The sequence below is a fragment of the Acanthochromis polyacanthus genome, chromosome 14 (genome assembly GCF_021347895.1).
Source record: "Acanthochromis polyacanthus isolate Apoly-LR-REF ecotype Palm Island chromosome 14, KAUST_Apoly_ChrSc, whole genome shotgun sequence".
In the NCBI taxonomy this organism is placed as follows: Eukaryota; Metazoa; Chordata; class Actinopteri; family Pomacentridae; genus Acanthochromis; species Acanthochromis polyacanthus.
In genome coordinates, this window is record NC_067126.1 from 38,054,213 (window position 1) to 38,066,231 (window position 12,019).

At 42.0% G+C, this 12,019-nt stretch overlaps 2 protein-coding genes across 2 annotated transcripts; both read left to right on the forward strand.

The window, feature by feature from the left end:
* Positions 1 to 126: 126 nt before the first annotated feature.
* On the forward strand, positions 127 to 6,351 carry kbtbd7 (kelch repeat and BTB (POZ) domain containing 7). Its single transcript, XM_022199203.2, has one exon. It carries the CDS (start codon positions 667 to 669, stop codon positions 2,536 to 2,538), a length of 1,872 nt encoding a protein of 623 aa, XP_022054895.1. The 5' UTR covers positions 127 to 666; the 3' UTR covers positions 2,539 to 6,351.
* A 1,069-nt stretch (positions 6,352 to 7,420) lies between these two features.
* Positions 7,421 to 11,998, forward strand: zgc:101559 (Ras-related protein Rab-33B-like). Its single transcript, XM_022199202.2, has 2 exons — positions 7,421 to 7,728; positions 10,667 to 11,998. Exons 1-2 carry the CDS (start codon positions 7,471 to 7,473, stop codon positions 11,111 to 11,113), a joined length of 705 nt encoding a protein of 234 aa, XP_022054894.1. The 5' UTR covers positions 7,421 to 7,470; the 3' UTR covers positions 11,114 to 11,998.
* Positions 11,999 to 12,019: the final 21 nt, after the last annotated feature.

A 12,019-nucleotide genomic window follows, 5' to 3' on the forward strand; every position in this document is an offset into this window, starting at 1 on the left:
AACCAACCCCGATTGACCCAGTTGTGCGCCAACCAATCAGAAAGGAGAACCGCTTGCTAGCAAGGTTGTATGAAGGTGCAGCGTGCCTTCAAAATAAGAGACTTTATTTTCTAATTTTGAGCTTTAGATGACTTATTTCGCTAGTGATAAGTATATTGGTGAAAAAACTGAATTAAAATCGTTTTAAAACTTGTTGAGCTGCAAATTGAGTGACAGGAACTGCATTTGAAGCAACGCTTCTAGATAAAAATTTGTTTTATTTTGGCACTTTCTGCTGGAAATCATACTTCCAACGCTTCCAACTGACAGTTTTTATTTCAACCGAGCTGTTATCTCCGCTACGCTCAAAACACAAAAACAGCCACGATGAAAACTGTCAGTGCTCTTAAAGCGACTCTCCAGCTTTAATAAGTGAGTTACCGCTGATTTTAACGCGACATTATGCTCGTTTGGAGACCGGGAGCTGTCGCCTTTCAGACACACAGGCGGCCGTTCAGCCGTTAAGTCGCTGGTAATGTGTTTATCCGCCGCATATGTGTGGTTTTTACTCACTAACGGACGAGTCGTGATGAACGCAGAGGCCTCTCGGCACTTCTGAGTATGTCCACCGCATGACAGCGTGTTATCTTCGTTGAAAAGAGCAGTTTGCCAGCCGAAGTTGCAGCCATGGCTTCCGCACTGAGTAGCTTCAGCGGTCCGGAGGTGCTGGAGGACGTGAATCACGCCCGGGGTTTGATGAACGAGCTGAAGCTGCTGTACGACTGCCGGCTGCTGGGAGACGTGACCATCGGGGTGGAGAGTGAAGAGGAAGAGGAGTCCCTGGAGCCCAACGGAACCGGAGCAGGAGGCGATCAACTTTTCCTGTGCAGCCGCAACGTCCTCGCCGCCGCTAGCCCGTACTTCAAAAGCATGTTCACCGGGGGGCTGAACGAGAGTGTCCAGGAGAGGGTGGTCATCCGCGGCGTGGACTCCGAGTCCATGGCGGTTATCATCGATTACTGCTACACCGGCAGGGTGACTATCACGGAGGGCAACGTCCAGAGGCTGTACGCTGCAGCCAACATGCTCCAGCTGGAGTACATCAGGAAAGCCTGCTCCAGTTTCATGACCAGGAGGCTGGATCTCTCCAACTGCGTGGGCATCCTGAAGTTTGCAGACACCTATGACAATCCTGAGCTGAAGGAGAACGCACAGGCTTTCATAGCCAGGAACTTCAGCCAGGTGTGCAGCGGAGGGGAGCTGTGTGAGCTGGACCTGGTGCAGCTGAAGGAGCTGCTGTCTCTGGATGCTCTGGACGTGGACTGTGAGAAGAAGGTGTGCTCTGCTGCCTTACAGTGGATAGAGGCGAACGCGCTGCAGAAAAAAGAGGATGCACTGCAGGCTCTGAAATGTGTGCGCTGGAACCTGTTCACAGAGAAGGACAAGTGTTACCTAGAGAGCCTCATGGTGAGACCTTTGACTGAGAAATACCTGGCGTCGTTTTTTAACCGGTCTGCGGAGGACGGCTGTGGAATGTGTCCAACGCTGGAAGTACCAAAGCACAGGATAGGAGTTAGCGCAAAGGAAATGATTCTCTTCTTCGGGCTTCCCAACGACAACATAATGTGCTGCGATCCTTACTCGGAGGATCTGTATTTCATGGCGCCTCCTTTGGAAGATCTCAGCAGTCAGGATTACAAACGCTCCACCATGGAGTCATTAATTGCCTGCGCCACACCTGAAAACAACCTGTACCTTGCCTCACACCTCTCCAAACACTTCTGGCTCTACAACCCGGTGCTGAACAGCTGGCAGGAGTTGGCAGAGAGGCCGCTGGGGAGGATTCACTCTGGGATGGGCTACCTGAACGGCCACGTCTACCTTCTGGGAGGAAGAAACCCAGTGACGGACGCCAGACTGAAGGAGGTGGAGTGTTACAGCGTGCAGAGGAATCAGTGGACGTTTGTGGCTCCTCTGCCTCACTCTCTGGGTAAAATGCAGGTGGTGGCGCTGAACGACCACCTGTACGTGGTGAACAAAAGGAGAATGCTTTGCTATGACCCCAAGAGGAACCGCTGGCGCCACTGTGGCTCGCTCAGAAGGGACAAGCTTCACAAGGCCTGTGTTTATCAGGACCAGATCATCTGTGTGTGCGACATCCCCGTGGTGAAGGCCTACAGCCCCACCAGGGGGGAATGGAAGAGGCTGGGGGACATTCCCATAGACAGCCGGGCTCTGAACTACCAGGTGATCCAGCACAACAACAAGCTCCTTCTCCTCACGCAGACGCTACTGCAGCACAACAAGAACCGAGTCCTCATCCATGAGTACGACCCGGCTAGAGACACGTGGAAGAACGTCATGGCGGTGTACGTGTCCACTCTGGGGCCCGTGTGTGTTTCAACACGCGTGTACCCAGCGTGCCTCGGCTCTGCTCACAGCTTCTCCACAGAGGAGGATGATGACAGTGGCTCCAGCGCCGACTGGGACTTTGACGGGCTGACGGATGCAGACTCAGACTCTGGTAGCTCCAGCTCCTTCTCAGATGAGAACTGGTAGCGAAACACATTACTGTGTCAAAGAAAAGTTTAACTTATTAATAATGAAATGGATTCTTACAGGGTGGTGACGGTGTTGGTTCAGTATTAAAGCAGTCGCCTACATTAAAAGCACAAGCTGATCACGCGGACCTCTTTACAGGTTTAATTTGTATTTCTTCACAAGTTTGGATAATGATTGTTTGCCAGGGAAGAGGAGAATCAGTTGAGTTGGTTGCAGTGATTCTTTATAAAGTTTTTTGACACAGTGAGTACAAATGCAAAGGCTTTGTTCTTCAAGGACATGGAGTTAACATGGACCCATGTTTACACCATCACTCAAGAGGAAAATTAAAAGGTTTCCCTATAGACTGGAGGATCTGTCTTCATTATGTAGCCCGTTGTTCAGGCAGCTACAGAGATGCAATTAGAAGAGCTCACAAGAGGCGGATTAAAGAGGCCATGTTACGCTTTCTCGGCTTTCTGTTCTTTTAATGTGTTTTGTGCAGATCGTCAAACTTTTAAATCCCAAAGTCCACACCAGAGGGCGCCATCATCTCCCACAGAAAACACTGCTCCTCAGCTGTCTGAAGTCCAGGTTCTCTTATGGATGTCACAGTGTAACTTGGCGTAACAGCTGCCTATTGGCTAGTTTGGTACGCCCTCAGAGAAAGAATGAGTGGCTTCCTCTTGTCCGCGCCCCCCCCCTTACATACTGCCTGTGTTGTCTCGCTTTGGTCAGGACAGCTGATAAATCAGAGCAAACTGGGCTTTTTTTAGAATTAAAGAAACCTGAGCCAAACATGGGCGTTTCAGACAGCGATTGAGGAAAAGGTGCTGCAATAATGTAAATTTGGAGAAAAATAATGTGCTTTTAAACATGATCAAACCTGTAAATGAGCATGATATGGGCTCTTTAACAAAGAATGGTCAAAGTTTTGTCCTTAGGCCGTGTTTAGTAAAAACACTAGATCCTACACTTCCAATAACGCCGTGGTTTCCAAACTGAACAGAAGTCTGATGCTAGAACTGCTCCAACCTACCCTTAAAAACCAGTAACAGCAGAGCGACTCTCGTACCACATCCCTCCAGATAATGCAACCGAGCGTCAGCTGAGTAGATTAAAAAAAAAAAACCTAAGAAAATGTGTTTGATTCTAGCAGCGTCATTACACTGACAGCTTGTCAAACACGCACGTCACTAATGAGACATTTAACTGCTGCATTGCTTTAATAGCTGCCTGAACTGAGACATCGTCAGTGTTTTTACTTCCACCTGCGCTTGCTTTGAAAAGTTAAACATCGGCTGTGAAAAGGTCTGTGGCTAACAAGAAAACACATCAGTCAAATACAAAATACAAAAATGGCCGAGGGTTAATTGTCTCTTGTGTGTAACGCCTAAATTTGACGTGACAGAAATGGTTTGGGAACCACTGCCGTAAAGCTTTCATAAGATGTCTCCTGCTTCTAGATTGTAAAGCAGGTTGTTAGAAAGTCGTACATTCCAAATCCAAGCTGAGATACTTCAGTGTTTTGTTTTTGCTTTTTTGACTTGACAAAGCTCCTCCCAGCCCCAGAGAAGACACTACACTTAGAGCAATTTGCACATGCCGAGTATTACTCCCCCTGACTCGTAAATTAAAATATTAAATAGGCGGAGGGCCCTTTAATGCTTTAACTGTGATGTGTTCCATCAGGGGTGTCAAACTCGTTTTAGTTTAGATTCCACATTCAGCCCAATTTGATCTCAAGCGGGCTGCACCAGTTAAATTACAGCGTAAAAACTCATCAATAACCACAACTCCAAATCTTTCCTTTGTTTTGGAAACTGAATGATGTAGTATTTTACTTTATGATCGACTTCACAAAATATTATCAAAATGAGACACAAAGTGACAAAAAAATGAGATGATTGACATGGAACGAAGCACAAACAGACACAAATATCAGACAAAAAAGTTACAAAGTGACAAAAACCAAGACAAACGACACAAGCAAGACAGAAAAACGACACAAAAAGACAAAAACTATACTCAAAACAATGAATATAGCAAAACAAAAAAGAAGTGAGACCAAAAGGAAACACAAAATGACCAAAAAGAGAAACAAAACAACAAAAACATAAGACAAATGACAAGTCAGGTAAAAAAACAAAACAAAAAGAAGACAAAATATTACAAAAATGAGACACAAAGTGATAAAAAAAATGGGACAGTTGACATGAAATGAGGACTGCACAGTGGGCTAGTGGTTAGCACTTTTGCCTTGCAGCAAGAAGATCCCCGGTTCAAATCCCAGCCTGGGCCTGGGATCTTTCTGCATGGAGTTTGCATGTTCTCCCTGTGCATGCGTGGGTTTTCTCCGACAGTCTAAAAATATGCTGAGGTTAATTGGTTACTCTAAATTACCCGTAGGTGTGAATGTGAGTGTGATTGTGTGTCTGTATATGTAGCCCTGTGACAGACTGGTGACCTGTCCAGGGTGTCCCCTGCCTTCACCCGAGTCAGCTGGGATAGACTCCAGCACCCCCCATGACCCTAGTGAGGATAAAGCGGTGTATAGAGAATGGATGGATGACACGAAATGAAGCAAAAAAAAGACACAAATATCAGACAAAAAAGTTACAAAGTGACAAAAAACAAGACAAATGACACAAGCAAGACAAAAAAGGCACAAAATGACAAAAACTATACTCAAAACGATGAATGTTGCGAAACAAAAAACCCAAGGGAGACCAAAAGGAAACACAAAATGACAAAAACATGAGACAGACAAAGTCAGGTAAAAAAATAGGACAAAATATTACAAAAATTAGACATAAAATGACAAAAGAACAGTGAGCAATCAAGTATTTTACTTTGATCAAAAAAACTTGTCATGGTCTACAAATTAATTTAAATTTATAGTTTTACTAATTTACAATCTGCAGTTAATGTCTTCTCTGTAATTTTTACACTTTGAGGGCCGGATTGGACCCTCTGGAGGACCGGTTTTGGCCCGCGGGCCTCATGTTTGACACCCCTGTGTTACATAAATACTAGTTTGCGACTGAAATATTTGCTAATGGCGCGTTGCTTAGCTTTGCCTGCTTAAGGTTGGCGTAAAATCACGACTCGGATGTTCGGGATGTCGGGCAGCTCAAGTGCCTCCAGTTTATGGCTTCAAACACAACTGGTCATAAACGAGGCTTTCAAACGTAAACGGTCCTTTTCATGATGCACATCGAGACGTCTCACACAGCCGGTGTCGTGAAAACTACCGTCTGAAATCAAGAAGCCAACGTACTGTACGCTCACTCAGGTTTAGGCTTCAGCAAAAAGCCTGCTTGCCATAATTGATGATTTCTTTTTCTTTTTTTTTGGATGTAGTGACAAATAATAGATTTTATGAGATTTATTTGAAGCTGTTGAGTGTATGTATGTTTTCTTACCTATGATGTTGTGTTCGGACAGTAAGTTCTGTGTTTTTTTCTTTGGTCCTGATGAATAATTTTACTTGGAGGGTGATTTTTCTGCATGTCACGAAAACTGTTGAGAAGCCATTGTCCTCACCAAGCACCCAGCGACACATTTATCAATTTATTTCCAGCCTCCAAAATGACCATAAAATCGAAACAACAGAGAACCTTCATCATGGCTGTTAAAAAACATATTAATTGAACCTGGATGTGTCTAATAAACTGGTAAATGAGTGACTGGTGTGTCTCTGTGCGATGGATAGAAGAAGTGTTTGTGTGAGAGAAGGAAAGGCAGGAGGTTACTGGTTTATGCAGGATTATAAAGCTGTTGTTGGTGTATGTGTCAAAATAAACATCCGTGTCTGATGCAGAAATGCAATTGTGTGTATTTTGATTTTTTTCTTTGACAAAATTACCTTACATTACCACTACATTTTACGCCTATTTTTTGGAGTTTACCTGGATTCTGTTCACTCCAGTGCGGTTCAAAATTGACCCGTTTTAAAGTTAGAAAATGTATATAGCATTTTTAAAGGCCTATGGAGAACCAAAGTGCTTTACAGTAAAATAAATCATCAACAATACGAGAACAATAAAAGCAAAAGGGTAAAATAAAACAGATAAAAGATTCTCTGCTCAGCCAAAGGCCAGGGTGAGCAAGGGAATCTTAAGACAAGTTTTGAAAATAAATTATTCTTTCATAAATGAAGAACCTTTATAAAACATGATTCCTTTCTTCTTAGGGTTTTTTCTCTCTAAAATATACTGCATTTCTGTTCTGTTTTAAGAACATGTTGGGCTTTTTCTGTTTACTCCTTCAAGATAGCAAAGAAGGAAGTTTGGGGATTAAAAAATGTCTGAAAATGAAGAGATTTAAATTTTTATTTAACATAAATAAACAGCATTTAAACATAAATGTTGCCACCTTTTTCTTTTTATAGACTACATTATAATTAACAGTAGGTGCAAATAGGATTACCTTCACACTTACACACAAAATAAATCAATAAAGAGGTTAAAAGTTAAGTAGTCCATAATTTAGAATGAAATATTGTCTGTTCATATGATATTTGTTGAACATATAATTAGTTTTATGTGCCATATTTTTATTTATATGTGAATATATACATGTATACTTGTGATCTGTTTTATAAAATAAAATAAAGTGTACTAAAATCCCCAAAGATTTTTTGCATTTTTTTGCTTTTGTCATTACACTCCCAAAACTGGGTCCCAGAAATCATTTTCAACATATTTTAAATGTGTTTTATTCCTGAACTGGATTGTCTGCCCATTTGTCCTTCTTATGTGTTGTTTCTGAAATTATTTGAAGGTACATAAACTGATAAAACAAAATCAAAAACGTGAAGAAAATTCCTGAATAAATGTAAATCTCTCCAACTGGTGATGCTCGGTCAGGTGACATCTAGTGGACGTTTCTCGTGTTCTCGCGAGATTTCCGCTCCGTAACATCATCCAGACAGCGAGAAGATGAGCAATGGCAATAGAAAACAAACCTGGGGAGGAATTTGACACAGTTTTCGGTCGAAATGACTCCTTGGAGCTCTCCTGTCATCACGACCACGACCCCACGCACGCTCGTATATTTAAAATCATAGTTATCGGAGATTCAAACGTGGGGAAAACGTGTCTGACTTACCGGTTCTGCGGGGGTACTTTCCTGAAGAACCCAGAGGCAACTATCGGGGTCGATTTCAGAGAGAGGACGGTGGAGCTGGATGGAGAAAGCATCAAGGTGAGAGGAGCCACGAAAAACACACACGTCTGAACAGATTTTAATTTAATTTTCTGGAAAAACCCACCGCTAGTTGTCTAAGTCCATCAGTGGAAAGAGGAGAAGCTGAACCTGGAGTCTGTTTTCACACTGATACTAAACGCTGGCCTACCTATTTAACATGACCAGCATGTCCTACTGTCTGCAAAAAAATAGAAAACCACTACACAACCCAAGCATGTCAGCTACACAACAGAAAAGCAAGAAAAAGGATAGATCTCTGTGGATTTAGCTGCAGAAATGTAATTTAAAATGACTTTAAAGCAAATTTACCCAATTTTCTGTATACTTTAAATAAAACTTTCTTTATTAAGCAGATTTTTTTCACAAATAATGCTCAGGAAATATAATAACATGAGATGAAATGTCTATACTAGAAAAAGCAATAGATGTAAGATAAAAATAAAATAGGTGAGCTAATATGACTCCAATAGAAAAAATATTGAAGTGATTCTGGCACTGATTGTAAGGAAGAAAATGAGATGCTGCGTTTGAAATTGAAAGCTGGCACACGATAAAGAAAAACTGCAAATGAAACTGAAACCTCACACATGAAACTGAAATATTGTATCTCTTTTTTTGTGAATGTTCTGAAGAAACATTTTTTATATTTCTTTTTTCTACCAAAAATTTTCAAAGATTTCCCAAAAATGTCGAAAATGTGGACATCAGAAGTTTCACTGTGAAAATCTATATTTTTTTCCCACATTTTCAAACTTTAAACGGGGTCGATTTGACCCGCAGGACGACACGAGGGTTAATATCGTGGCTGGTTGGTGCTTTTTGCTTGTCATCACAGGAAAAGCACGGATAAAATAGATTTTATTACCCTTTCCTCCATTGCATTAAGCGTCCCAGCCCAGCCAAATGTGATGCAGTTTGTTTTTTTAATGCTACCATTTACACCTGTGCTTCTCTTCTCGCGTCAAGCCAAAATGATCGGTTGTCACAGAAGTCTCTTTGAGGCAGCGCCGCTCTCCCAAAAGCCCTTTTCACAGCAGACATTCTGACTCGTCAAAGCAGGAGCGGCACAGCTGCTATTAATAAAGTTAACATTGGCTGCTGCTATTATATTTCCCGGTAATGACAGAGTGGAAATGAGCCATCAGGCACAACAGCAGGATGCTCACGCTGAAGCAGCTATTTGGAATTAAGACATCATTAACCTAATCATTTACACCTCTGCCTTTCCTTCTGCGACACGTCAAAACGTCAGCTGGGAAAATGTCTGGAGTACACCTGGTTCAGTTTCCTGGTTCATGCTTTGCTTGTGGCAGACGATGTTCTGTATTTTTCCGATTGTAGAACTAATGTGAAGACAACAGTGGGTTGGTACGACGAAGAATCTGATTCTTATGTGACGTGTTCACATTATAACAACCTGTCTAATGCTGCGACAGTGCTTCATCTCAAAACACCCCTGACTTGTCGAGGCACGGGGGCCAAGACTTTAGCAGCAGATCCTTCAAGTCCTGCTAGTTTACAAGCTGAGATCTCTTTGGATTGGATTTGTTTCCCATAGATGCTCAATCACATTGAGATGTTTGGAATTCAGGGCCACTTTCGTAACGTTAAACTGGTCGTTTTGTTTCTCAAACATGGCCTGCAACAAAGTTTGGGTAGGTGATGTGCTTTTAAAATGACAACCACATGAAAGGTTTTCCAGCAGGCATCACACCACCTCCACCAGCCCATAATGCATCTCGTTGCTTCTCCAGGTAAACAACACACATGCACAGTATTTTCCCCATGATTCAAAAGAATTGTAAGCCTCTAAGCCAGGGGTGTCAAACTCATCTCAGTTCAGGTTCCACATTCAGCTCAATTTGATCTCCAGTGGACCGGAGCAGTAAAATCACAGCATATAACATATAAATAACCACAACTGCAAATTTTTCCTTTTTTTAGTGCAAAAATGTTCACATTTAAGAAATTGTCTTTTTGCAAAACATTATGAGAGCAACCTGAAATTTCCTAAGAAAAATAAATTCAACTTCAGCAATATTATGCCTCAGTTTGTCATTTCCACATTACAACTTCCAGATCACAGTTTATCTACAAAGAGAGAAAACATTTAGTCACAGCTATCTGGAAGTGAATAATTTTACTTTATGATCAAAATGACAAAAGTCAGACAAAACACGACAAAATATTACAAAAATGAGATGCAAAGCAAAAAATAAACCGAGACAAATGACAGAAGTCAGAAACAAAAGAAAAAAAACCCAAAATATTACAAAAAAATGAGGCACAAAACAACAATGAACAATCTAGTATTTTACTTTATGATCAAAACAACTTGTCATGGTCTAGAAATTACTTTTAATTTATAGTTTTACTAATTTATAATCTGCAGTTAATGTCTTTTCTAGATTTTTTACACTTTGAGGACTGGATTGGACCCTCTGGAGGACCGCTTTTGATCCACGGACCGCATGTTTGACACCCCTGCTCTAAGCCATTATAACAACATGATCAGTCCTGTCCACTTCATCCTTCAATGGTTTTATTATTGATCAGTGGATTCCTGTATTTTTGTTCAAAAACTATTACAACATAAATGTGCCAGACTGCTGCTTTGGTTCCTTTATTGTTCTTTATTGTGGCCATGAAGCTAAAAACATTCTAACAAAGTGCACGTTTTATTCCTTTAGAATCCAGTTCACTATTTCAAAAATAAAACTATATCTGTGACCAATCTTTAGAGATTAACAACCAAAAGTAGGGAAAAAAATAAGCTTGGAACATAGCAGCACAAACAACATAAAGACGTTAGAAGACGGGTTACCGCATTGTTGGATTTAGTCTTTTCTCCTGTTGGAAGAAAAATCTAAAACCACACTTGCATGACTCTTTAAAAAGTTTCCAGTCGCGTTAAAATTTGTTTCTGCTGTTCCAGCTGCAGATCTGGGACACGGCAGGTCAGGAGCGCTTCAGGAAGAGCATGGTGGAGCACTACTACCGCAGCGTTCATGCCGTCATCTTCGTGTACGACGTGACCAGCCTGTCCTCCTTCAAGAGCATCCCCGAGTGGATCGAAGAGTGCAGCCGACACTGTGTGGGGCCTCTGGTGCCTCGCATCATGGTGGGGAACAAGTGCGACCTGAGGGACCGCCGGGAGGTGCCCACATCGGCCGCTCAGTGTCTCGCTGACAGCTACGATTTCCCGCTGTTTGAGACTTCGGCCAAGGACCCTGCTGAGAAGGAACATGTCGATGCCATCTTTCTGACTTTGGCTTACAGGCTGAAGAATCACAAACCGCTGAGACTGAAGCAGCCGAGTCAGACGGATGTCAGGCATCTGTGGAACCAGAAAGAGCAGGAATCAGCGAGTTGTCAGTGCTGAGGTCGCCTAAAACCTATATCCGTGTACTCATTGTGTATGAAGGCCGCTACAGCCTTGAGGAGTAATAATGGTGCTGAGAAAAGCACTGTTGAACAGAGCTTCCTATCACTACAACTAAATGCAGAAAGTCCTCTTGTGTTTGTAGGGTAGGCAGGACAGAAGCTTCATGTTTTACCGTGTCTCCTGTCTAATAGAAGGCACAGCTGGTGACAGGATTGGCCTTTAAGTTTGCACATTATTGAACCAACATTTCAGTGAAATGCATGAATGGATATGAAAGTATGCCAAGTATTTGTAGCTTAAACTGCACATAAAATCACTTTGAGTCAGTGAACAGAGCATTGCAGTGTGCACTTTAGCATTTAAGTCATAATACATGATATGCAACGATCAACAGCGTAGCAGCATTACAGCACTATAATGTATCTACAGAGCTCAACGCAGGCAGTGAGTTGAAATAAAAATAGATTTTTGTGTGTGTAAAGGGACCAATAAGATACACTGAAACTGTGACAAAATGCAATCGATTTGTTAAAGTGATATTTTTGCTCTTAAAAAAACATACCTTCTATATGCACCATGAGGTTTGGTGCAGTTACTGATTGTTTATGCTCATTTACATACACAGTTCTTCGGACACAGCCCCGTCAAAACCAACAGCACAAGTGACAAAATGTAGCTGTCTGTTGACAACATGCAAATCCACTTAGTTCACTTGAAAAGCATGGCTGAGTACAAACTCATCGGTCCGTAAAGTTGAGGAAAATAATCCCAACCAACTGATAAATATGTTGCATGTGTACAAAAATGCACACACTTTGGAAAATGTATGGAGGTCTGTGGCAATGTGAAGCTGCAAATCAATAAAAAAAGGTTTTATCTGTATCATAATTTCACTTTTTGGGG

What these genes read in the sequence shown, in the direction of transcription:
- kbtbd7 (XM_022199203.2), top strand. Translation starts at nt 667, where the DNA reads ATGGCTTCCGCACTGAGTAGCTTCAGCGGTCCGGAGGTGCTGGAGGAC.
- zgc:101559 (XM_022199202.2), top strand. Translation starts at nt 7,471, where the DNA reads ATGGCAATAGAAAACAAACCTGGGGAGGAATTTGACACAGTTTTCGGT. An exon ending in TGGATGGAGAAAGCATCAAG is followed by an intron (nt 7,729 to 10,666) that starts GTGAGAGGAGCC and finishes CTGCTGTTCCAG; the next exon opens with CTGCAGATCTGGGACACGGC.